Genomic DNA, 22,663 nt, shown 5'->3' on the forward strand with positions numbered 1-22,663 from the left:
AAACATAATTAGTAACAAGGAATAATGTAAAGGAATCCTCTAGTCTTAGAGATCCATATAACCAGTTAGTCTTAAATTGTATTTGTCACATATATCATATATCATTTCTTCACTGGAAAGGAGAAACATCCTTCTTACTTACTTCTTTCTTACTTACTTACTTAGCCTTAATATAAAAATAATATACCAAAACATGTAAAGCTTCTGAAAGTGTCTTATAATTTCTTTCTTAAATTTCTTTGTATTAAACCTTTATTTTTTAAGTATTTATTCATTTGAGAGAAAGAGTATGCAAGTAGAGAGCCAGACACAGGGCTAGGGCTTGAACTACTGAATCTGAGATCACAACCTGAGCCAAAACCAAGAGTCAGATAGTTAACCAAATGAGCCACGCAGGCACCCCAAGACTTTTTTTTTAAAGTTTACAAAGATTTGGCTTCAAGTTTTTAAAAGAAGGCTAATTTGACTATTTATAGTTTTGTTTATCATTTGTGTATAGATGAGTATAATACAAATGTGAATCATGTTTTGTTTATAAAACACACTTAACGATGGCAAAGTGATTTAACTTGATCTATGACTGTCATTGCTGAGATTTTGTGGCTTATGCTGTTATTTTGCTTTTATGTTATTTTTTGTATGTTTTTTTCTTTTTTTTTCTATTTTTAAAGTACTACACCCAAAGTGGGGCTTGAACTCATGACCCCAAGATCAACAGTCATGTGCTCTGCTGACTGAGCCAGCCAGGGGTCCCTACTTTTTGGATGTCTTAGCATCCAGATACCTTTCCAGATATTGATTAACTGGATATAATTATAAAGGATATTTATGGAGGCAAGAGCTGCATTATAAAAACAGGATAACTATATTCTATTTCTTTAAGGGCCCAACAGTAAGATAATATAATCAATAAGCATTTTTTAAAAGTGCCAATTAACCAATGCACGTACCCCAAATACCTTACTCTGATAGTCAACAGGAATTACTTAATAGTCACATGCTAATATTTAATCAAGAAAAAGGAAAATTCAGGTGTAAATTTCTTACAAAGCTGAATGGTACTGTAGCAGTTGCCTTACCTAGATGGTAAAAGTATTCTGGTCTGCTTGAGAGATACAGACTTAGAATGAAGAGGGGGAATTCATCAGGCTACCAAGGCCTCTGAAAATATCTATTAAAAGTCTTTTATTTACCAAGACAGTTAACTACTTAATTTCACTTCCCAAACAAGTTTCTTCTCTACATAAAAGGTAACGTATTAATCTGCTGACATGAATATTCCATTCCCCATGACAGTTAGAGTCCTACTGTAAATTAAGAAATTGACACTGCTTTATAAATTAGCCAAGTAACAAAACCCAACTTCTAAACAGGAATTAGAACACAAGCCAAAGTCAATAACAGCAGAGGCCCAACAATGCTCTTAACTTGAACTGACTAGACATTTAAAAAACAAATCACCTAAACACACTCACACGTACATATACAAATATGCCCACCTCAAAGGTGGGTGGGAGGACAGGCGAAATGTGTGATGGGGATTAAGGACTGCAGCTGTAATAATGGGCACTGGGTGATGTACAGACTTGCTGAATCACTATACTGTACACCTGAAACTAATATAACAGTATATATTAACTATACTGGAGTGAAAATAAAATAAAATAAGGAAATACACCCACCTGAGGACCACCATATATGAACAGCACAGTGGGGTATTTCTTTCCAGGCTGTAGATCATGAGGTTTGTACAGCATCCCATACAATGTAAATCCAGTAGTACTTTCAAAAGAGAAAATCTCTGGAGGGGTGTAGTCAGGAAGAGGACCTATGAGGAGATAACAAAAAAAGTACATAAAAGGAGTTCTTATGGGAGCTTTGCAATCTGAGAGCAAGGACGAGAAACCACGATCCCACAATCCACCCCCCCACAAATAAATGACCATCCCCCTTACAGGTGATAGGAAATTACTCAAGAACATTTATCTATAAGAAAGAAAATTAAATGAACATATATATTAAATTATTTCAAAAAGAGATACACAATAATCTGAATAATCCTTAGAGCCTAGGAGGTGTTTAGATGCAGAAGTATACAAACACTTTGTGCTTGGTTCAGTGTAACTTAATGATGGTTAAGCCATATATCTGACCAGAAACTGGAAGCACAAATTTAACTCAGTTTAACTTGCTCACAGCAGGTGCTCAGCAAACATTTGTTTCTGATCACTGGAGAGTAAGCCTAACCAGGACCCAGAAAAAAATGAAATTCATGATCAGTATTTGGTTTAACAAAGCTATTACAGACCTGTCCTAAGTCTCTGTACACTGAATGATGTCACAGACTAAGCAGAGATCATCACCATATTACAAATCTACCTGCGGACACTGGAACATGCCCTGTGGTTTTGCACTAGTTTCTTAATCCCTAAGCAGCTATTCATGAGGGAAAATGCTTAACAGGAAGAAGGATTTGGGGAAAAATTAGATTAAAGATACATAAAATTTTTTGTTTAGAAATCAAGCATTTAAAAAATAGATAATTCACAGTGCTATTCACTCCCTATAGAACAAGTGTTCTATCTTTTATTAAAATGGCCACTGTAAGTGCTTATAAAGTTAAGAAAGCTACCAGCTGGTTATTCCCTAAAGCTGCAGCTTCCCTGCTCAGTCTTACTAGTTCCAAGTACATTTTCTTCATCTGTTTATCTGGGAAATTACCCAAACATGTGAACAAATCATTTCTTAGCTGATATTGTAACTATTTTATTCTCATTTTCAAAAAGGCCCTCCAGGGGCATCTGGCTGGCTCAGTTGGAAGAGCGTGTGACTCCTGATCCAGGGGTCATGCGTTTGAGCCCCACAATGGGTGTACAGATTGCTTAAATAAAAAATAAAATGAAATTTAAAAACTTCAAAAAGGCCTTCCAAACCTGCTCCTGCTTGGAATGGGAGGTAACCCATCTTATCTGGTGGTTGATAGAATAGGAAGGGTGGGATCAATCAGAACTCAGAAGCTCAGGGCCAAGTGGTGGTGAGAGTTGAGAAATGTGGACCTATGAAATGGGTTTAGTGCACTTATATACTAATCCTGCATAAAATCGGGTTCAGGAAAATGAATACCTGCTGAATCCAAAATGGTGGCCCAAAATTCCTTTGTTTTGCAAGTTGGGTCATCTTCAGGACTTGACAGCTTGTAAAGGGACACACAGTGTGGGTTCTTCTGGTTACTATACTTACTTATAAAGAAGTCACAATGCTAGAGAAAGGAGAAACAATTACTTTTTCCCCATGGAAAAATAAAAAAGGTGCTACATCTGTCCTGGTGCTAGAGCAGGAGTATGGTTAGAGTTGGACCATTTATGTCCATATATAATGCTGAAGTTAAGAGTAGACTTTTTAGGGGCGCCTGGGTGGCTCAGTTGGTTTAGCGTCGGCCTTAGGCTCAGGTCATGATCTCAGGGTCCTGGGAGAGCCCCACATCAGGCTTCCTGCTCAGCCAAGAGCCTGCTTCTCGCTCTCCTCTGCCCCTCCCCCCTGCTTGTGTGCACTCTCTGGCTTTCTCTCAAATAAACAAATAATTTTTTTTTTTACAGGTAGACTTTTGAAGTTTTTCCTCAGAGGATCAGACTTTAGCAGGCCAATTTCACTGATTTTCACATTACTCTAAAGGAGTACAACATGAGCAGAAGGTTTTCATATGACAGGAAACTCTTTTCCAACAGGGACTTAATACCTGGCTGATGCAGCAAGAGTGGGAATAGCCACGGTCGGTCAGCCTTGTCACCTCTCCAGGGTTTAAATAACTGACCACGTACAGGTGATGTTCCAAAGGAGAGTCCTTGGTGCCTTCAAAATATACCAGCTTCCTGACTTCGTCAACCTGGATCTGTAAAAAAAAAAACACAATAGAAAAATCAGTACTAGCAGGACCTTGGCCAGCCTAGTAGTTCAACAAACAATTTCCAATTTTATTTAGAATCATTTGAGTCACTCTTTGACTTGTGCCTCTTAAAAAATTTTGCCACCAATGTTAATAAACCTGAGCTGGTTTTGCTTATGACTTTTACCTAAGAATAGATTTTGTCCACAAGGAAAAAGGACATTTGAATTGCATGCTATTGTTAGTTTCCTATATGGTTGAAATGTGGGCTTTTCTTAAAATGAGAGAGTTATTTCATTAAAATTACAACACTTTACAGGGAAAAAACATACCTATATTGCAGCTTAGGTCAATCATTCATGCATATGTAAAAGAGTCTAATTTTAGAATCCTGCATATTTCTTTTTTTTTTTTTAAAGATTTTTTTTATTTATTTATTTGACAGAGATCACAAGCAGGCAGAGAGGCAGGCAGAGAGAGAGGAGGAAGCAGGCTCCCTGCCGAGCAGAGAGCCCGATGTGGGGCTTGATCCCAGGACCCTGAGATCATGACCCGAGCCGAAGGCAGAGGCTTAACCACTGAGCCACCCAGGCGCCCCAAAATCCTGCATATTTCTCAGTGCGGTATTATCTTAGGCATTACTTTTTTGGTTTTTCTTTTTTTTTTACAAACTTGCAAAAGTATTTTATCTACTGGGTTGGGAAGTAACTGAACTCAATTACAGTTTTAATACTGGTATAGTTTATAAATAAGTATGGATAAAATCTTTTAAGTCTTAAAAAAAAAATCTTTTAAGTCTTGGGGCACCTGGGTGGCTCAGTGGGTTGAGCCTCTGCTTTCGGCTCAGGTCATGATTTCGGGTCCTGGGATTGAGCCCCGCATTAGGCTCTCTGCTCGGCGGGGTGCCTGCTTCCCCCTCTCTCTCTGCCTCCCTCTCTGCCTACTTGCGATCTCTCTCTCTGTGTCCAATAAATAAATAAAATCTTTAAAAAAATCTTTTAAGTCTTCATTCAGAACTCAAAAAAACTGTAAGTAAACTCACAGCTGAAGTCATTAAATATTCTTCACAAATTATAGGAGTCTAAATAAATAGCTTTTATTGTCCCTTTAAAAAATCTTCTACCAGCCTACTCCAACAGTATTTAATGAAATTCAAATTTTTTTACACATTAAAGAAAACAAAGATACATTTCCAAAAGCAAGTATTTTAAAATGCCACATTTTCTCCAAGAAGCTGTTTCTTCATTACTAATTATATTTTAGCATACACAGGTATAGAAAGAAACACAGTTGAGATTAAGTAGTGACATATACAGAAAGGATACAAGGGAGAGGAAATGCCAGAACAAACATTCATGAAGTTTCACAGGTATGTGTTAATCTGAGCAAATGGTTAGGACAGGTTCTGCTCTTGACCTAGCAGCTGACCTTTCAAAACTGGAGAAATTACTGGTTAATTTCTCACCCCTGATTTAAAGGTTCTTTCTTTGCTTCGTGTGACTACTTTTATTAAACAGAAGTATCAGAATCACCTTGAGAGGTTTGTTAAACAGACTGCTGGGTTCTGCCACCAGAATTTCTGATTCAGAGGGTCTGGAGTGGACCCAAGAATTTACGTTTCTAAAATGTTCCCAGGCGATGCTTAGGCTGTGCAGCTGGTCCAAGGACCATACTTTGAGAACCACTCCCCAACACTGAGGAGGACATGGGCTTAAAAGGCTCAAAGCTTTACCCAATTATTGCCATTCAAAATCTTTGGGTGGGAATAAGGTCACTGGCAAAAGCAGAGGAAAATGTAACTTAAAAAAAAATAAGGCCAGGGGCACCTGGGTGGCTTAGTGGGTTAAAGCCTCTGCCTCTGGCTCTGGTCATGATCCCAGGGTCCTGGGATAGAGCCCTGCATCGGGCTCTCTGCTTAGCAGGGAGCCCGCTTTCTCCTCTCTCGCTCTGCCTGCCTCTCTGCCTACTTGTGATCTCTGTCAAATAAATAAATAAAATTAAATTAAATTAAAAAAGGCTAGGATAGAGGGGATATGGAAGAGTAAGAAAGAGAGACACAAACACATTACATAAGTAAGCATGACCGAAAAAAAAAAGAAGAAAATTAAATAAGATTCTGATCTATGTAAATACAATTCTGTGGGTTCCCTCAGTATTATCCAACCATTACACAGCAGAAACTTTACAATAGTATAATTTTTTATTATCCACAGTAAGATTGTTCTCAAATAATAACATCTAAAGTCCTTAGACAGAAAAGATATATTTGTATATGTAACCAGAAGGCCATGTGAGACTCTCAGTGGAAATTAGACTTTAATGGTTACTTATGATATTCTAAAGTTTTTACCAACAAAACCAAACCTGAGACCCAGATCTTCACTTTTTCTCCTTTACCACCTTGGGGACTAAGTGACTTCTATAGCAGCCAGTACACATAATCCTTTAATAAATCTCCAAGCCAGTTTGAGGAAATCAAAGGCCTTCCCTAAATCCTGGTAGCATATACATCAACTTAACTGAATGTATCACACACATAAAGGGTGGAGTTCTTAGAGTTCTCAGGAAACTGACCACCTAACAGAAAGTACAAACAAAACACAAGCTACTATAAAAGGCAAAAGAAAAAAAAATTAGAATTCATTGAATTGCTACAGAAAGCTGCATGCTAAGAGGAAAGAGGGTGGGTTTTCCTCCTTTTCCATATCAAACTGCACTCTGTATATATGTCCACCACTCTTTGAAGGTGCTGAATAAAACGTTAAATTTGTGAGATAAGATAAACAGGTAAGTGAAAGAGAAGCACTAGCTCAGAAGTAGTAAATGCAATTTCTAAAGCAGAAATGACATGAGCCATCCAAAAGATATATAAAAATAATTTTCAAACAATATCTCAACTCACAACTTTGGCAGACTCAGAAAATATGGACCAGCCCTTTCCTTATTAAGTAGCAACACTATATGTGAAAATGGTGAACCTAAGGAACCAGAACACATCTAATACCGGGGCTATAAAATGGGTGATTTATAATTTCAACTAAGATTCTTCCTTTCTAAACCTTGAGTTCTTCTAGGCCCTAACTTAATATTGTCAAAACACTGGGGTCATATGAAGTTGTACTACAGCTTTTTTGTACTGCATAAACACAGCAAATGTTGACCAAACATATCAGGAAAATAAAAGAGCATACGTTAGATCCATGCCGGCCAAGAACTTCCCATTCACCACTGGTAATTGCTATTTCCTCTTTGACAGGACACTTGAAATCACCTAAAGATAAACACAGTTATCATTCAGCACTCTGTATCAGACTATAAGCAAATGAAACAAGAACATTACTCTAGAACTCTTTTCTCCAAAAGTACATTAAACAATTCAAGTTATATCTGGGATGATGAAAATGTTTTGAAACTAGACATAGGTGGTGACCGCACAACAGTAGGAATGTACTAAATGCCACTGTTCATCTTATTTTTCTTAATGTTTTAATTTTTATAAAAAAGTAATCTCTACGCCCAACATGAGGCTCGAACTCAAGACACTGACATCAAGAGTCATATGCTCCACCACCTAACCCAGGCAGGTGCCCTGCCACTATTCATTTAAAAATGTTTGTTCAAGGGATGCCTGAGTGGCTCAGTCGGCTAAGCATCAGACTCTTGATTTCAGCTCGGGTCATGATCTCATGGCTCTGAGACTGAGCCCCAAGACAGGCTCCACACTCAGTGGGGAGTCGGCTTAAGATTCTCTCTCTCCCTCTCTTCCTTGGTCCCTCCCCAACCATAAATAAATAAATCTCTAAAAAAAAAGTTTGTTTAAATGTTTATTCTAAAGTAGTTAATTTAGTGTTATGTGAATTTCACCTTAATTATAAAAAAGTCTATAGTTAAAAAAATTCCAAGTTATAAGTCTTCACAATACAATGGAATAATGGTAGAAGATCCATGTAAATCAAGTAAAAACCACAAAATAGCTTCTTTTTTAAAAAAAAGAATTTATTTATTTATTTAACAGAGATCACAAGCAGGCAGAGATGCAGACAGAAAGAGCGGGGAAGCAGGCTCACCGCCGAGCAGAGAGCCCAATGTGGGGCTCGATCCCAGGACCCTGGGATCATGACCTGAGCCAAAGTCAGAGCTCCCAACCCAATAAGCCACCCAGGTGCCCCAGCAAAATAGATTCTGATGGCAAAGCCAGAAAAGAACTCAAAAGCAACTGTATTCCTAGACCTAGAAGTCTAATGGGTTGACAAGGCATTTTCTCTAGAAATGCAACAAACTACTTAAAAAGCCACAAGAGAAAAATTTTTATACAATTGTTCTTCATCTGCCAAAAATAAACTGGGTATTACCATGGTAAATGCCAACATGCCCCATTTGTCTTTAAGAGATTCTGTCTGGTAAAGACAACTCTCTTGGTGGCTGGTGGCCGAAGCAGGATGTTAAAAAATGGAAACCACTTCTCTTTGCCTAGTAGCATTGTGAGAAGAGATAGACAGGGACAGGCTGAGATGGTGAGATGGTGAGATGGTATGGGAGTTTTAACTAGGGTCCCCGTAAGGTTAAAGAAGTTGATTTATTTTCTCTTAAGACACAAAAATTCAACTTAGTACTTTAAATTTTATGTCCAGGAAATATATATAAGTATTATTTTATATATATATGAAACAAGTACTAATTGTTTCACATTATAGCCACTTGAGGAAGAAGAGGGAAGAGGAAGATGAAGTGGTATCAAGGAAAAAGGAAGATTTAGAGCAAGAAAGTCTAAGAAGAAAGGAGTGGAAGGGAAAGAAGAGGTACATAAACTGAGGGGTCCAGAAAGAGACACTGAGAGGGAACAAAGAGGCCAGGCTTTAGAGATGAATGTTAACGTCCTACATTCTTCAAATTTTAAATTATAAAATTTTAAGTAACCAACATTTTATTACTGTTTCCCAAATACTGTTTTAGTTAACTAATTACTATTCACAGCTCTTTTTTTTTTTTTTTTTTTTTTAAAGATTTTATTTATTTATTTGACAGACAGAGATCACAAGTAGGCAGAGAGGCAGGCAGAGAGACAGGAGGGGAAGCAGGCTCCCTGCTGAGCAGAGAGCCCGACGTGGGGCTCGATCTCAGGACCCTGTGATCATGACCTGAGCCGAAAGCAGAGGCTTTAACCCACTGAGCCACCCAGGCGCCCCCTATTCACAGCTCTTTGATCCGTTTTCATCACTAAAATTTCTGGAGGGTGCCTGGGTGGCTCAGTTGGTTAAGCGTCTCCCTTCGGCTCAGGTCACGATCCCAGGGTCCTGGGAGCGAGTCCTGCATTGGGTTCCCTGCTCAGTGGGGAGTCTGTTTCTCCCCCTTCCCTGCTGCTCATGCACTAAAATTTCTGGAATTTCTTAAGTGAATTTAATTTATCAACAATAGAGGAGCTGGTAGGGGCAATGTCACACTAAGGGTCAAGTTAAACTAAGGCTCTCAAGGAAGAAATTCTTTACCTTGGATATACAAGATCCAGTCTGCCTTAAAAAAATTAGGCTGAGAAAAGGAACAGAGTCATAGGCAGTATTTACTTTGTTAGTCCTAAGATGTAGCTCATGTTTCCCAAATAAGAATGATATTTAAAAGGCCTTGTTGAGAAAAACATGCAAAGTTTTTGCAAAGTTTGCAAAGTTGGCGAAGGATTCAGACATTTCTCCAAAGAAGATACAGAAATGGATAATGACACATGAAAAGATGCACAATGTTACTAGTCATTAGGGAAATGCAAATCAAAGGCACAATGACATACCACTTCATATCACTTCATACCACTTCACTAGGATGGCTATATCCAAACAAACACACAAACAAACATACCACACAGAAAAATAACAGGTGTTGGCAAGGATGCTGATGAACTGGAGCCCTTGTGCACTGCTAATGGGAATGTAAAATGGTGCAGCTGCCACAGAAAAGATTATGGTGGTTCCTCAAAATATTAAAAATAGAACTGCCACTTGATCTAGTCATTTCACTTCTGGGTATACAGCCCAAAGAACTGAAAGCAGGGTCTCAAAACAGGTATCTGTGCACCCATGCTCATAGCAGCATTAGTCACAATAGCCAAAATGTGGAAGGAACCCAAGTGTCTGCAGAGAGATGAATGGAAGACACAATGTGGTCTCTACACAGAGTTGAATTTATTCAGCCTTAAAAAGGAAGGACATTTTCACATGCGCTATGACATGGATAAAACTTGAGGACATTATGCAAAGTGAAGTTACACATAAAAGGGCAAATACTGTATAATCTCACTTATATGAAGTATCTAGAGTAGTCAAAATCATAGAGACAGAAGTAGTTGCCAGTGGTTGAGGGGAGGGAGTAATAAGCTAAACAGGGTATTATTTATTGAACAGTTTCAGTTCTGGGAGATGAATAAAGTTCTGCAGGTGGATGGTAGTTATGGTTGCATAACAATATGAACATACTTAATGCCACTGAACAGTACACTCAAATAGTAAAAATGGTAGATTTTATGTATATTTTGCCACAATTTAAAAAAATGCCTATGTTGAGTCTGTTAAGTTACAAATGGCAGTTAAGCATATAACATTATCATAAAGTGCCTACCATTCCAAAACAAACTATTATTAAAGTAGAAAACTGTAACTCAATTAAAAAAACAAAAACAGGAGAACTATTAGATATACCATTTCACTTTTTCTAGGCTTACATATCCATTCTGTATTACATTTCCCAGAAGGACAACCATCACTTTTTAAAGAGAAATTAACTCCAGCTGACATCATATTTAATGGTCAACAACATAATTGGACAACATAATTATATCAATCTGAAGAGCTATAACCGTATTAGCTTCAGTGTAGATGCAGACAGTATTAAAAAAAAAAAAAAAAAAAAAGGAGGGGCGCCTGGGTGGCTCAGTCAGTTAAGCAGCTGACTTTTGATTTCTGTTCAGGTCATGATCTCAGTGTCCTGGGATGGAGCCCCATGTTGGGCTCCCTGCTTAGCGGAGGGGAGGCTGCTTCTCCCTCTTCCTCTGCTCCTCTCCCTGACTCGTGCTCTCTGCCTCACAATGCTGCTCTCTCTCTCTCTCTCACATTAATAAGTAATCTCTCATTAATCTCTCATTAATAAGTAATCTTAAAAAAACCCACAGTATGTAAAAACCAAAAACAAAACTAGGAGGTAAAAATACCTAATAACCACATAACATTTTAAAAACAGCCTTTTCAGTCTAAATATGACTTCGGCTCACTTTAAGCAAATTAAAAATTACAGTCAAGGCAAAAGTAGAAAGCAAAAATAAGTAATTCCATTCCCAGAGATTACTCAATAGTTTCTTAAATAGCCATCAAGAACACTGTCCTGTAATTTCACATATGCATTTATATTTTAGCTTCACTTGCATATTAAGTTTAATGAAGCAAGTACTGATGCTTATAAAGTATATAAAGTATACAAAAGAGGCATTATATTATCCTGCCCCTCCCACTTTCTGCCCCCAACATACAGATATATTTTCTAAATAAAAAAGGATTTCTTACTTGGGGCAGGCAGCCCACCACTGGATCGTTTGTATTTGCTCTCCTTTAAAATGGATGTGATTTTGTATAAATGACGGAAACCTGTTTTGCATTCAGAGGCAAAAATAAATTCAATTTCATCTTCATGACTTTGGGGAAAAACATGAAAGATGTCATGGATCTGTAAAATGAATAGCTTAATTTACTACACACATTAATGAAAATACTACATAAACAATTCAATTAAGCTAGAGAAAGAAGAATTAATTGATAAATACATTCTGAAACATAAGTAACTGTCAGTGCTAGGGGTACTGTATATTTACAGTATAGATTCTGTCTTGTCCTTTCAGATTTATCTCACTTTAGTCACAGACTTCATCACTGAGAAATAAACGTTCCCAAATGGTGAAAAAAGAAAAATACGACCAAAAGCTTTTTCTTACTCATTATCTCTATAATCCTTTGAAATATGGCATGAGGTTTAATGATATAAATCTTACTACAGAATCTTATTCTTATCCAAAATTTAATGACTTTTCTTTTCCAAAGAGAAATACTGTAAAAGTTGAAGGGTGAATCATATAAAGCCTGTACTCAGCCAAGAAGTGATCTGGCTTCATTTATTTTGTATCTTGTTTAAGTTTTTTCCACTAACTTGGAAAATAATAAACTCACTCCCAACTGGTAAATTTTGGTAGAGTTTGCCAACTTAAAAGAGAAAATCTCTTCTAGATTTCCACTCAGGTCCTCCTCAGAGGCACTGATGAGGCTGTTTTTCAATACCTGATGTGTCCAGGAACAAGAGAAAATTTGTAGCCGGGAGATGTCATTTCAGTGACATCTTTCTATCTACAAATATTTTGATTTACAATGTTCAAACTAAGCAAATAACATTCATGGTTACTCTGAATTTAAAAGATTCATTTTGATAGTTTGCTATAAAACTTCACTTGCTTTAGCATTCTGAGAAAATATATAACCAAGTATAGGAAAGCATACATACATTTATCCAGATGTCTGTGGTTTCTTCATAGATAATTAGTGGCGTCACAGAGTCAGGCACCGACTCGATGAGTCTCTGTCTTTCCATGGCATCATCTTCTACTGGGATAAATAATTCAGGTGAGATCAACACTATCTGTAGGCGAGTTTGGGAGCGATCTAGTAGAATGGACCAAGCACTATTTAAACAAAACAAACAAACAAAAAAGCACCAAAAATAAAGCCATCTCTCAGAAAATGAATATTCCCCTACTCTTTCCTCTAGTACCCATCCGTTATTTCTGTAATCACAATTAAAGAACTGCTTTAGTAGATGTTAAATTATCACTTACAAATGGCTAATTAAAAGTATTAGCTTTTTCTATACTTATTTTTTACAGCTAGGCTTGAGTAGAGTTTTTTTAAAAGTTGTCTTTAAACTCCCTAAAACCACATATGACCTATAACATTGTTTTCTCCCCTTAGTGTCAACAACTGGCAGTCTTGTGAAACTCCTGTTGTCTACCTTAGGAACTATATATAATCACCTCCACATAAAATCTACAAGAATTTTGCTTAAATTACATAATAACAAAATACAGACGTCCTTACATGTGAGCCCTAAGGTCATACAATTTAACCACAGAAAGTACTGAAACCATGACTGGCTATGTAAGAGAATGAAAACGCAATGCTCCTATGCTTACAAGATTATAAATCTGCAAGCTCACTTAGCTCAGGAGAAATTCTCTGTGCAGAAAGAACTACTCTGCAAATTTACATGTGAAGGCATCTTCAACTGAAGGACAAGCCTAGTAACAAACATTTCTAAAGTTCTGGATTCTAAATTACTTGTAAAAGAGTGACAATTTAACATACGCACTATTTTCCCTCTGGAGTCCATCCAGCTCTGGCAATATATTCAACTCCTTCAAACAGAATCTCAAAAGGTTGAATTAGTTCCTTATCTATGACATCGATAATCTATTAAAAAAGAAAAAAAGGGAATCGAGTTACAGAAGACTTACATCAGTAACTAGCTTACTAGTCTACCTTAATCATTATCTTTAATAGCATGACATTTTTTCAGACTTAGGTATGTAAAAAGGCATGAGAGATATAGCAAAACCAACAGTAAGTTGTGGGTTACCTACATTGGTGTGCTCTTCATGTCTAAAAAAGTTCTAAGCACAAGAATTAGTACAGTCTAAAAGTCTTTTCCCATGAGTTTATATATACTAACAGAGCCCTTGCTAATAACTGGTAAAAACAAGTTTTAATCACTTTATTTAGACTCTAGTATCAAAGAAAAATAATAATCCCTAGTTCCCAACATTTTAGCCTAAATATGATTTGTGTAATATATTAGTGAAATGGCAACTTTTCCCTTTAAAAATCTAGCCAACACAAAAAGTAAGTTAAAAAAAAAAAGGGCAAAGGATCTGAATAGATAGTTCTCCAAGGAAGATATACAAATGGCCAATAAGCACATGAAAAGATGCTCAATGTCACTAGCCATCAGGAAAATTTAAGTCAAAATCACAATGAGATACAACTTCAAGCTTACTAGGATGGCTATAATAAATAAGACAAACAACAGGGACGCCTGGGTGGCTCAGTTGGTTAAGCAGCTGCCTTCGGCTCAGGTCATGATCTCAGCGTCCTGGGATCGAGTCCCACATTGGGCTCCTTGCTCGGCGGGGAGCCTGCTTCTCCCTCTGCCTCTGCCTGCCACTCTGTCTGTCTGTGCTCCCTCGCGCTCTCTCTCTAACAAATAAATAAATTAAAAAAAAAAAAAGTTTAAAAAAAAAAAAAAAGACAAACAACAGAAGTGTTGATGAGGATGCGGAGATTGGAAACCTCACACAATGGGAATGTAAAATAGTATAACCACTTTGGGTAAACAGTCTGGCAGTTCCTCAAAAGGTTAAATAAACATACAGCTATCATGACTGAAAAATTCCACTTCTCAGTATCTATCAAGAGAAGTGAAAACACACACACAGATTCATGGTTGCATTATTCACAACAGCCAAAAGGCAGAACACCCTAATTGTAATTGGTAAGTGGGTAAATAAAATGTAGTGTAGCCAAACAGTGGAATATTACTGGGTGATAAAAAGCAAGAAAGTGCTGGGGCACTTGGCTGGCTCAGTCGGAAGAGCACATGACCCTTGATCTCGGGCCCCATGTTGGGTGCAGGGATTACTTAAATAAATTAACACAAACTTAAAAAGAAAGCAAGATAGTGCTGATACATGGTGCAACATAGATGGAGATTGAAGACATGATGCTAAGTGAAAGAAACCAGACTAGATACGTAAGATTCCATTTATATGAAGTGTCCAGAATAGAAAAATCTACAGACAGAAAGTAGATCAATGGTTGCCCAGTGCCAAGGGACATAGGAAGGTTGGAAGATGATGATTAAAGGATATGGCATTTCTGGGGCGCCTGGGTGGCTCAGTGGGTTGAGGCCTCTGCTTTTGGCTCGGGTCATGATCCCGGGGTCCTGGGATCAAGCCCCGCATCGGGCTCTCTGCTCCGCGGAGAGCCTGCTTCCTCCTCTCTCTCCCTGCCTGCCTCTCTTGCCTACTTGTGATCTCTGTCTGTCAAATAAAAAAAAAAAAAAAAAAAAAAAACCTTTAAAAAAAAAAAAGGATATGGCATTTCTTCTGAAATGCTGAATGATGAAATGATGAAATGAAATGATGAAAATGTTCTAAAATTGACTGTGGTGATGGCTGTACAATTCTGTGAATATACTAAAAGCCATTCAAAACTTTAAACGAGTGAACTGTATTATATGTGACTTATCTCTCAATAAAGCTGTTAAAGTCTAGCAGAGAAGACCGGGTTTTTGTTTTGTTTTGTTTTTTAAGTAGGTTCCACACCTAGCATGGAGCTAGTGTGGGACTTGACGCACCACCCTGAGATCAAGACCTGATCTGGGACCAAGAGTTAGACGCTTAAGGGTGCCTGGGGGGCTCAGTTGTTGTTTCTGCCTTTGGCTCAGGTCCTTTGGCTCAGATCCCAGGACCCTGGGATCAAGGCCCGCATCAGGCTCCCTGCACGGCGAAGAGCCTGCTTCTCTCTCTCCCACACCCCCCGCACCTGTGTTCCCTCTCTCACTGTCTCTCTGTCAAACAAATAAATAAAATCTTAAAAAAAAATTAAAATAAAAAAAGTCAGAAACTTAACCAACTGAGCCATCCAGACTGTTTTTTAATTAATCTTGTGTGCATTCAGCTTATAAGCATTTGACTATCCAAATGTAAAGCAGCAATACAAGGGAAATGTGGGACATCCAACACAGAAGGTGAGTCACTAGTCAATGAATGCCGTCTTTTAAATATTGATCTGGAAAATTAACAATGGAAGAGAGGACAAACTTTTGGAAAGGAGTGGTAAATATGCATATCCCTATATTCCTATCTTGGGAACCAGCAAAAAGTTTCCAAAGCATGATCCACAGATATCTCAGCAAGTTAAAATGAGTTTAAAAAATTAAAAAGTGTATCTAAGATATCTACTAGCCTGACACAAAAAGTCAACTTTATACTTACCCTTCCTTCAGCATCAATCATTATTTCTGACATCTTAAAGGTGACTTTTGGATTTGCTGTGCCTTTAGAAAGAGACATGAATAATAATCCATAATCAAAATTATTTAAACTAATTTTGCCAGATCAATCCCCTTTATACTTTAGTTAAGTCAGGAATATTGTAGAGTCAGGGCCTTACTGTGTATTTTCAGAACTTCAATTCAAATTCATAATTCTCAACATAGGTATCAAAAATATATATATACTTGAAAACATCAAGAGTCAATACGAAATAAATATGAGAAATTCTGTATCATTTTGTAATTGACATGTAAACAGCAAAATGGAAAAAAATCACTGACTTTTTAAGAACATAATCCCTTAAAAATCTTTGTTTCCTAGCAAAAACTCCTCTTTTTTCATTCTTGAAGTAACCAGCTTTGTACACTTACAAACCTTTGAAAAGAATTAAATAAGATCAGCCTGTGATTAAGAAATCTACTTCAGTGATACTTAATAAATAATCTATCTTTACGAAGGCTGTAAATGACTAATTTGGCCATACCTTTGGATGACTACAGAGAGAATCTTGTTTGGAAAGTAAAAATGAGTGAATATAAATGTCAATGGAATATAGTACCTGTTTTAGGATAACGGAATGAATCTGCCCTCCTTGTTTCCAACATAGGGGATGTAACATGAATAATTTCCACCTCAGATTCATCATTTTCTTCATATAGGATTCTTAGAATTTTGCTGCCACTGGGAGCTTTTAAAAGGAATTTAAATATTGAAAATTTAGAAGAATTATTCCAGAGAGTAATCATAACTGACCACTCCCTCTAGTAGTATACTTCCCATAGTGAAAAATAATTTATGTATTAAAAAAACACTGCCTTTTGTATATAAAAGTCTCACTAGTCTTTGCACTATGAAGGTGAGTTACTACTAAATCACTTTTGCTCATTAAAGAAAGGTAAAACCTGAAGATAATTATATATTTTGGGGGAGTGGTGGTGGTTGTTTTAATTTAAGTAAGCTCTTACACCCAACATGGGGCTTGAACTCATGACCTGGAGTTCAAGAGTCTCATGCCCTACTGACTGAGTCAGCCAGATGCCCCTGTACCTTTACATATTTAACAGGGGAAACACACCAAGGACTTCAGTCCATGCATACCTTAAAATGCATTCCTTGTTGAAAAATAAATTAATTATATTTATAATATTTCCTGTAACAAAATAAATGCTATTTAAAAAGTATTTTATTAATTTATTTATTTGAGAGAAAGAGAAAGAGCAGGGGAGAGAGGCAAAAGGAGAGGGGGAGAGAGCCACAAAGAGACTCTGTGAGAGCAGATGTGGGGCTCGATTCCATGACCCCGACACCACGACTTGAGCTGAAACAAAGATTCGGACACCCATCCAACTGCGCCACCCAGACACCCTGAATATAAATGCTAGTTAAACAGAATCCAGCTTTCTTTTTATGGTTTCTCTAATTCATGTCAGAATCTTGTTCTAACAAACACAGTTATGGCAAAACATTTTACATCTTAAAACTGAATGTCCAAATCTAAGACATGGCTTAAAAGTAAGTATTTTTCACGGTCCCTCAGAGAAATGTTCAAAATAGGAGCTGCTGGGGCGCTCAGTGAGTAAAGTGAGCAACTCTTGATCTCGGGGTTGTGAACTCAAGCCCCACATTGGGAAAAGAGCTTACTTAAAAAAACAAAAATGGTAGCTGCAATCCATTATTATGTCATGAAATCTATTAATGGGCAATAACAAGCATTTAAATATACAATGAACAAAAAATATACACTATCAGAGTGCATTACACATACAGGTAAGTATTGCTTCATAAAATTTGTTTTTAGTTTTGTATATAATATATGTATAAAATATTAGGCTAGAATGTAAAGCAAATTTCTAACTGGATCTTCAGAGAAAGCTGTTTCACAGGCAATAAAATACTTGTGAATTCGAAAAAACAATGAATACTGTTACGCTGAAAATAAATAAAAAATTTAATTAAAAAAAAATACTTGTGAATTCTTCCAGAAAAGGGAGGAATTTGTGCCCTTTTCCTGATCCATTCATACACTAATTTGGCCGTACTTTTATGCACTCCAGTCAATCCTACGTTTTTACAGCAATGCATTGGGTATAGTATTTTCTTTTTATTTTGTCACCAATATTGCCACTAAGACCAGCCTCTACATGAAAGACTGGCAAAAAGAGTTAAAGACCAGAGGCATTAATGCAATTACTTTTTTATTTTTATTAGAATTCATTATGGTGGGATATAACCTATATATTCTAAATAACTACTGATAGGATCCAGTCTTCATGACTTCATAATCTACTATTCAGGACTTAGCATCTGAGCACTTAACTGGCAGCTGAATCTCATAATATTTTAGTTAACTTCTATTATTTTGAACCCCCTTACTTGTTTCAGCTTCTGGACACCACCAGTAGCCAGAATATCTATCAAATTCTTCTTGAAGAACAAAGGTAGCAACTCCAGCTGATCTGGGATCTTCTTCCATGTTGGCTAGCTCTAGACAAACATAAATAGCAAAATTATCACAGGAAGTTCTCTAACTTTTCATAGGTACTAAGCACAATGATTTGCATGCTGAATGAAATCTGCATGCATAATGAAATGCAGCTGTAGTATTGTGGGGAAGTCTGGAGCCAAATGGACTGGATATAAATCTGAGCTCCATCATGTACTAACCGACTGAACTTGTGCAAATCAACCAACCTCATTCCACTGAAGTGTCCCGTTTGTAAATGGGAATAAGAATGTACCTCATAAGATCGTTAGGGTTAAGTGAGTTAATTCACATAAAGCACTTAGAACAAAGCCTGAACCAAAATACGTGCTCCATAAAAGTCAGTTATTATTTCCCACATTTAGCTACTAGCACCATGGAAAAAAAGGATACATGGAAACGGTCACAGTGATTTGTAACTTCTACCCAGAGAAGTCTAACTTTAGACCTAGAATGGGTCTTACACATCATGTAATCTTCATCCTTCTTCCTCTCTCCCCTTCCTGCAGTCAACTTTTATCTGTTTTACACTTTCCAGTAAATAGTTTGAAGGGAACTCTTCCTTTTAAAATAACCCTCCCAGGATGCCTAGCTGGCTCAGTCAGTTAAGAGTCTGCCTTCAGGGTCTTAGGATGGAGTCCCACATCCGGCTCCTTGCTCAGCGGGGAGCCCGCTTTTCCTTCTGCCTGCCGCAGAAGGAAATAAACAAATAAACAAATAAAATCTTTGAAAATAAATAATAAATACCCCCCCATCACAAAGTCATAAATTTTATAAGATTTCATGACATGGAAGGCTGCCTGAACGGCTCAGTTGGTTAAGCATCTGTCTTTGGCTCAGGTCATGATCCCACCGTCCTGGGACCAAGCCCTGTATCAGGTTCCCTACTCAGGAGGGAGCCTGCTTCTTCCTCTATCTCTGCTGTTCCCCCTGCCTGTGCTCTCTGGCATGCACACGCGCGCGCACACACATACTCTCTCTCTCCCCGCCACCCCCATGTGTCAAATAAATAAACAAAATCTTAAAAAAAAAGATTTCATGGGTGCCTGGGTGGCTCAGTGGGTTAAGCCTCTGCCTTCGGCTCAGGTCATGATCTCAGGGACTTGGGATTGAGCCCCGCATCGGGCTCTCTGCTTGGCAGGGAGCCTGCTTCCTCCTCTCTCTCTGCCTGCCTCTCTGCCTACTTATGATTTCTCTGTATCAAATAAATAAATAAAATCTTAAAAAAAAAGATTTCATGAAATGGAGAAATATTTGTAATATACTTGGATTAAAAACAGCCCTATTACTAAATGGCATGTACACTATAATTTCATTCATAAAAATGTTAAACATACATTTTAAAAAGTGTTGGGATATAAACCAAAATGTGGTTCTCTCCAAATATGAGACAGACTATGGAGAAGCATTTTTTTTAATTGTTTTATAATTAACAAAATTTTAGGTGTACTATTTGTGAAAAATGTATATATTTGTGTAACCAATCACACCCTATCAAGACATATGATATTTCCAACACCCAGAATGTTTTCTCCTGCCTCTTCTCAGTCAATACCCATTCTCACCCCAGAAACAAACATTCATCTGATTTCTTTCACTAGAGGTTAGTTATGCATATTCTATAGAGTATCATATAAGTGAAGTCATACTTTGTCTGCTTTTTGAGATTCACCAATATTGTTACATGTATCAACAATCCATTCCTGTTTATTGCTGGATGATATTTCAGAGCATATCACATTTTGTTTTGTTTTGTTTTTTAAAATCCATTCACCTGTTAATGGTATCTGGGCTGTTATCGTCATTGTCAGTTATTGGTGATATGAATAAAAATACTATAATCTTTCTTGTAGAGAGGTCTTTGTGGGTGTATGCTTTCTCTTGAATAAAGACCTGGGAGTGGAATGATTGGGTAGTATGATAAGTGTTTAACTTTATAAGAAACTGTCATATAGTTTTCCATAGTATTTGTATTATTTCATATTCTTACTAGCCAGGTGTGAAAATTCCTCTCCAACATTTGTATTTTTAATCTTTTTCATTTTAGCCATTCTAATGGGTGTATGGTAATATGTCATAGTGGTTTCAATATTACAGACAAGCATCAATGTATTGTTTTTGGTTAACTGTATTTTCTATATAGTCAAACAAATACACAACATGAGCCAATAATCCCCTATCCAAAAATTTTGAGTCCAGAAGTGTTTGGAACTCAGAATTTGGGGGATTTTTCATATTTATCATATATCTACCATATAATTATGTAACATCTCTGGCAGGGTAATCAAATACCCTGTAATTGAATACAGTAATATTCCTGCAGCAAACTTATGAATAGACACACTAAGTAGGATTAAGATTATAAATAGCCTCAGGTCAGTTCAGGACAGGTTTTGCCAGCAAATGAGTTTTAGCTCTCAGCTACTGAAAACTATGCTCAGTTTTTAAGAGTTTTTTGAATTTTGGAATTAATGATATAGGCAAAACCAGTGTTCGGTTTTCTTGGATCTTTCAACTACCCCAAGGTTATACCCACCATATTGTTATACCCACCATATTGATGGTGGGTATAACAAATATGAAATATGAAACACCATATTGTTTCATATTTGTTCTCTTTTGGATGTAAGAACCACTCATTTCTATCTCCCTTTCACTTACTATAGACTTCAATTATTAAGAGTTATTTATTACATGAATAAAAGGTATCGCTTTGTTCTTCTGATAGGTCAATATATCATTTGGGAGTAGAGGCTGGTACTGTATTACTTTCACATTCCTTTTCATACTAGGCAGAAAGGAAACACATGCACATGTTCATTGACTAACCCCATCTGAAAGCAGGTTTTCACTTGGAAACTTACTGTAAGCAGAGTTAAGAGTGAAGATGCTTACTCTGTACCTATCTTTCTACTTAAACACATCACTCTTACTATATTTCAGACACCATCCTAAACACTTCACAAATATAAACTCATTATAACCTCATAAGAGCACTATAAATGACACACCTTTTTAGATACAGAAACAGAGATCGGTTAAATAACTTATTCAAGGTCACAGAACTACAAAATGGTAGGGGTGCCTGGGTGGCTCAGTGGGTTAAAGCCTCTGCCTTAGGCTCAGGTCACGATCTCAGGGTCCTGGGATCGAGCCCCGCATCGGCTCTTTGCTCAGCGGGGAGCCTGCTTCCTCCTCTCTCTCTCTCTCTCTCTCTCTGCCTGCCTGTCTGCCTACTTGTGATCTCTGTCAAATAAATAAATAAAACCTTTAAAAAAAAAAACAAAAAAGAAGAACTACAAAATGGTAGATCTAGAATTCAAACTGGAATGGTTCTAGACTGCATTTTTATTTTTATTTTTTTTTAAGAGCTGAAGGCAGATGCTTCATGACTGAGCCACCCAGGAGCTCCCACACTGCATTTTTAACATGTACATTAATCTTGAAAATAATAAACATACCACACACCTATATGCACAGAAAGGAAAATAATAGTAAGAACGATACTATAGCATCCTGCAGGGTGCTGGTGCTTTCTACTTTAAATTCTGTCAATTCCTTTTTTCTTTAAGAGAGAGAGAGAAAGAGATAGAGGCAGAAGGAGGGGGAGAGAGAAAGTCTTAAGCAGGCTCCACGCCGAGCACAGATCTCACAACACTGGGCTCATGACCTGAGCTGAAATCAAGAGCTGGATGCTTAACCCACTGAGCCACCCAGGTGCCCCTAAATTCTGTCAATCTTCACAATAATCCTGTGTGGAAAAACAATTCTACAGAAGAAAAACTAAACTAAAAAATCTTAATTCTATCGGTTACTGTCAGAGCTTTGCACTCCCAGCCTCAAGTAGGGTAACTAGTACATAGTGAGAGTTTAATGTTTGTTAAAAGCATGAAGAAAAAGCTAGGATTTCCAACCCAGATCTACTAATCATCAACCTAATCCTACTGTCATTGGTAGCCATTCTGATTCCCTGACTCCAAATGGAGACACAAAACATGTTCTTTTCTTCCTTCCTTTCATTCTTTCTTTCCTTCAAGATTTATTTATTTATTTGAGAGAGAGAGAGGGAGGGAGGGGAAGAGAGCAGGAGCAGGGAGGTAGTGGTGGATGGAAGGGCAGAGGGAAAGAGAGAAGGAGGAAGCAGCCTCCCCACTGAGCATGGAGTCTA

General features: G+C 37.3%; 1 protein-coding gene across 3 annotated transcripts in view; it reads right to left on the reverse strand.

Annotated features, from left to right (window-relative positions):
- Positions 1-22,663, reverse strand: part of DPP8 (dipeptidyl peptidase 8) — a 64,270-nt gene that overhangs the window by 15,632 nt on the left and 25,975 nt on the right. For all 3 annotated transcript variants that reach the window (XR_013967123.1, XM_080808511.1, XM_080808512.1), the window contains exons 6-15: positions 18,387-18,497; positions 16,573-16,701; positions 15,954-16,015; positions 13,271-13,371; positions 12,410-12,587; positions 11,425-11,584; positions 7,075-7,154; positions 3,737-3,889; positions 3,124-3,259; positions 1,683-1,828 (exon numbers count right to left, since the gene is read on the reverse strand). Coding sequence is in view for 2 of the 3 variants with exons in the window: in XM_080808511.1 (XP_080664637.1) it covers positions 1,683-1,828; positions 3,124-3,259; positions 3,737-3,889; positions 7,075-7,154; positions 11,425-11,584; positions 12,410-12,587; positions 13,271-13,371; positions 15,954-16,015; positions 16,573-16,701; positions 18,387-18,497 (1,256 nt within the window). In the remaining variant the exon portion in view is untranslated. The remainder of the gene's footprint in view (positions 1-1,682; positions 1,829-3,123; positions 3,260-3,736; positions 3,890-7,074; positions 7,155-11,424; positions 11,585-12,409; positions 12,588-13,270; positions 13,372-15,953; positions 16,016-16,572; positions 16,702-18,386; positions 18,498-22,663) is intronic.

The sequence above is a fragment of the Martes martes genome, assembly GCF_963455335.1.
Source record: "Martes martes genome assembly, chromosome: 7".
Taxonomy (NCBI): Eukaryota; Metazoa; Chordata; class Mammalia; order Carnivora; family Mustelidae; genus Martes; species Martes martes.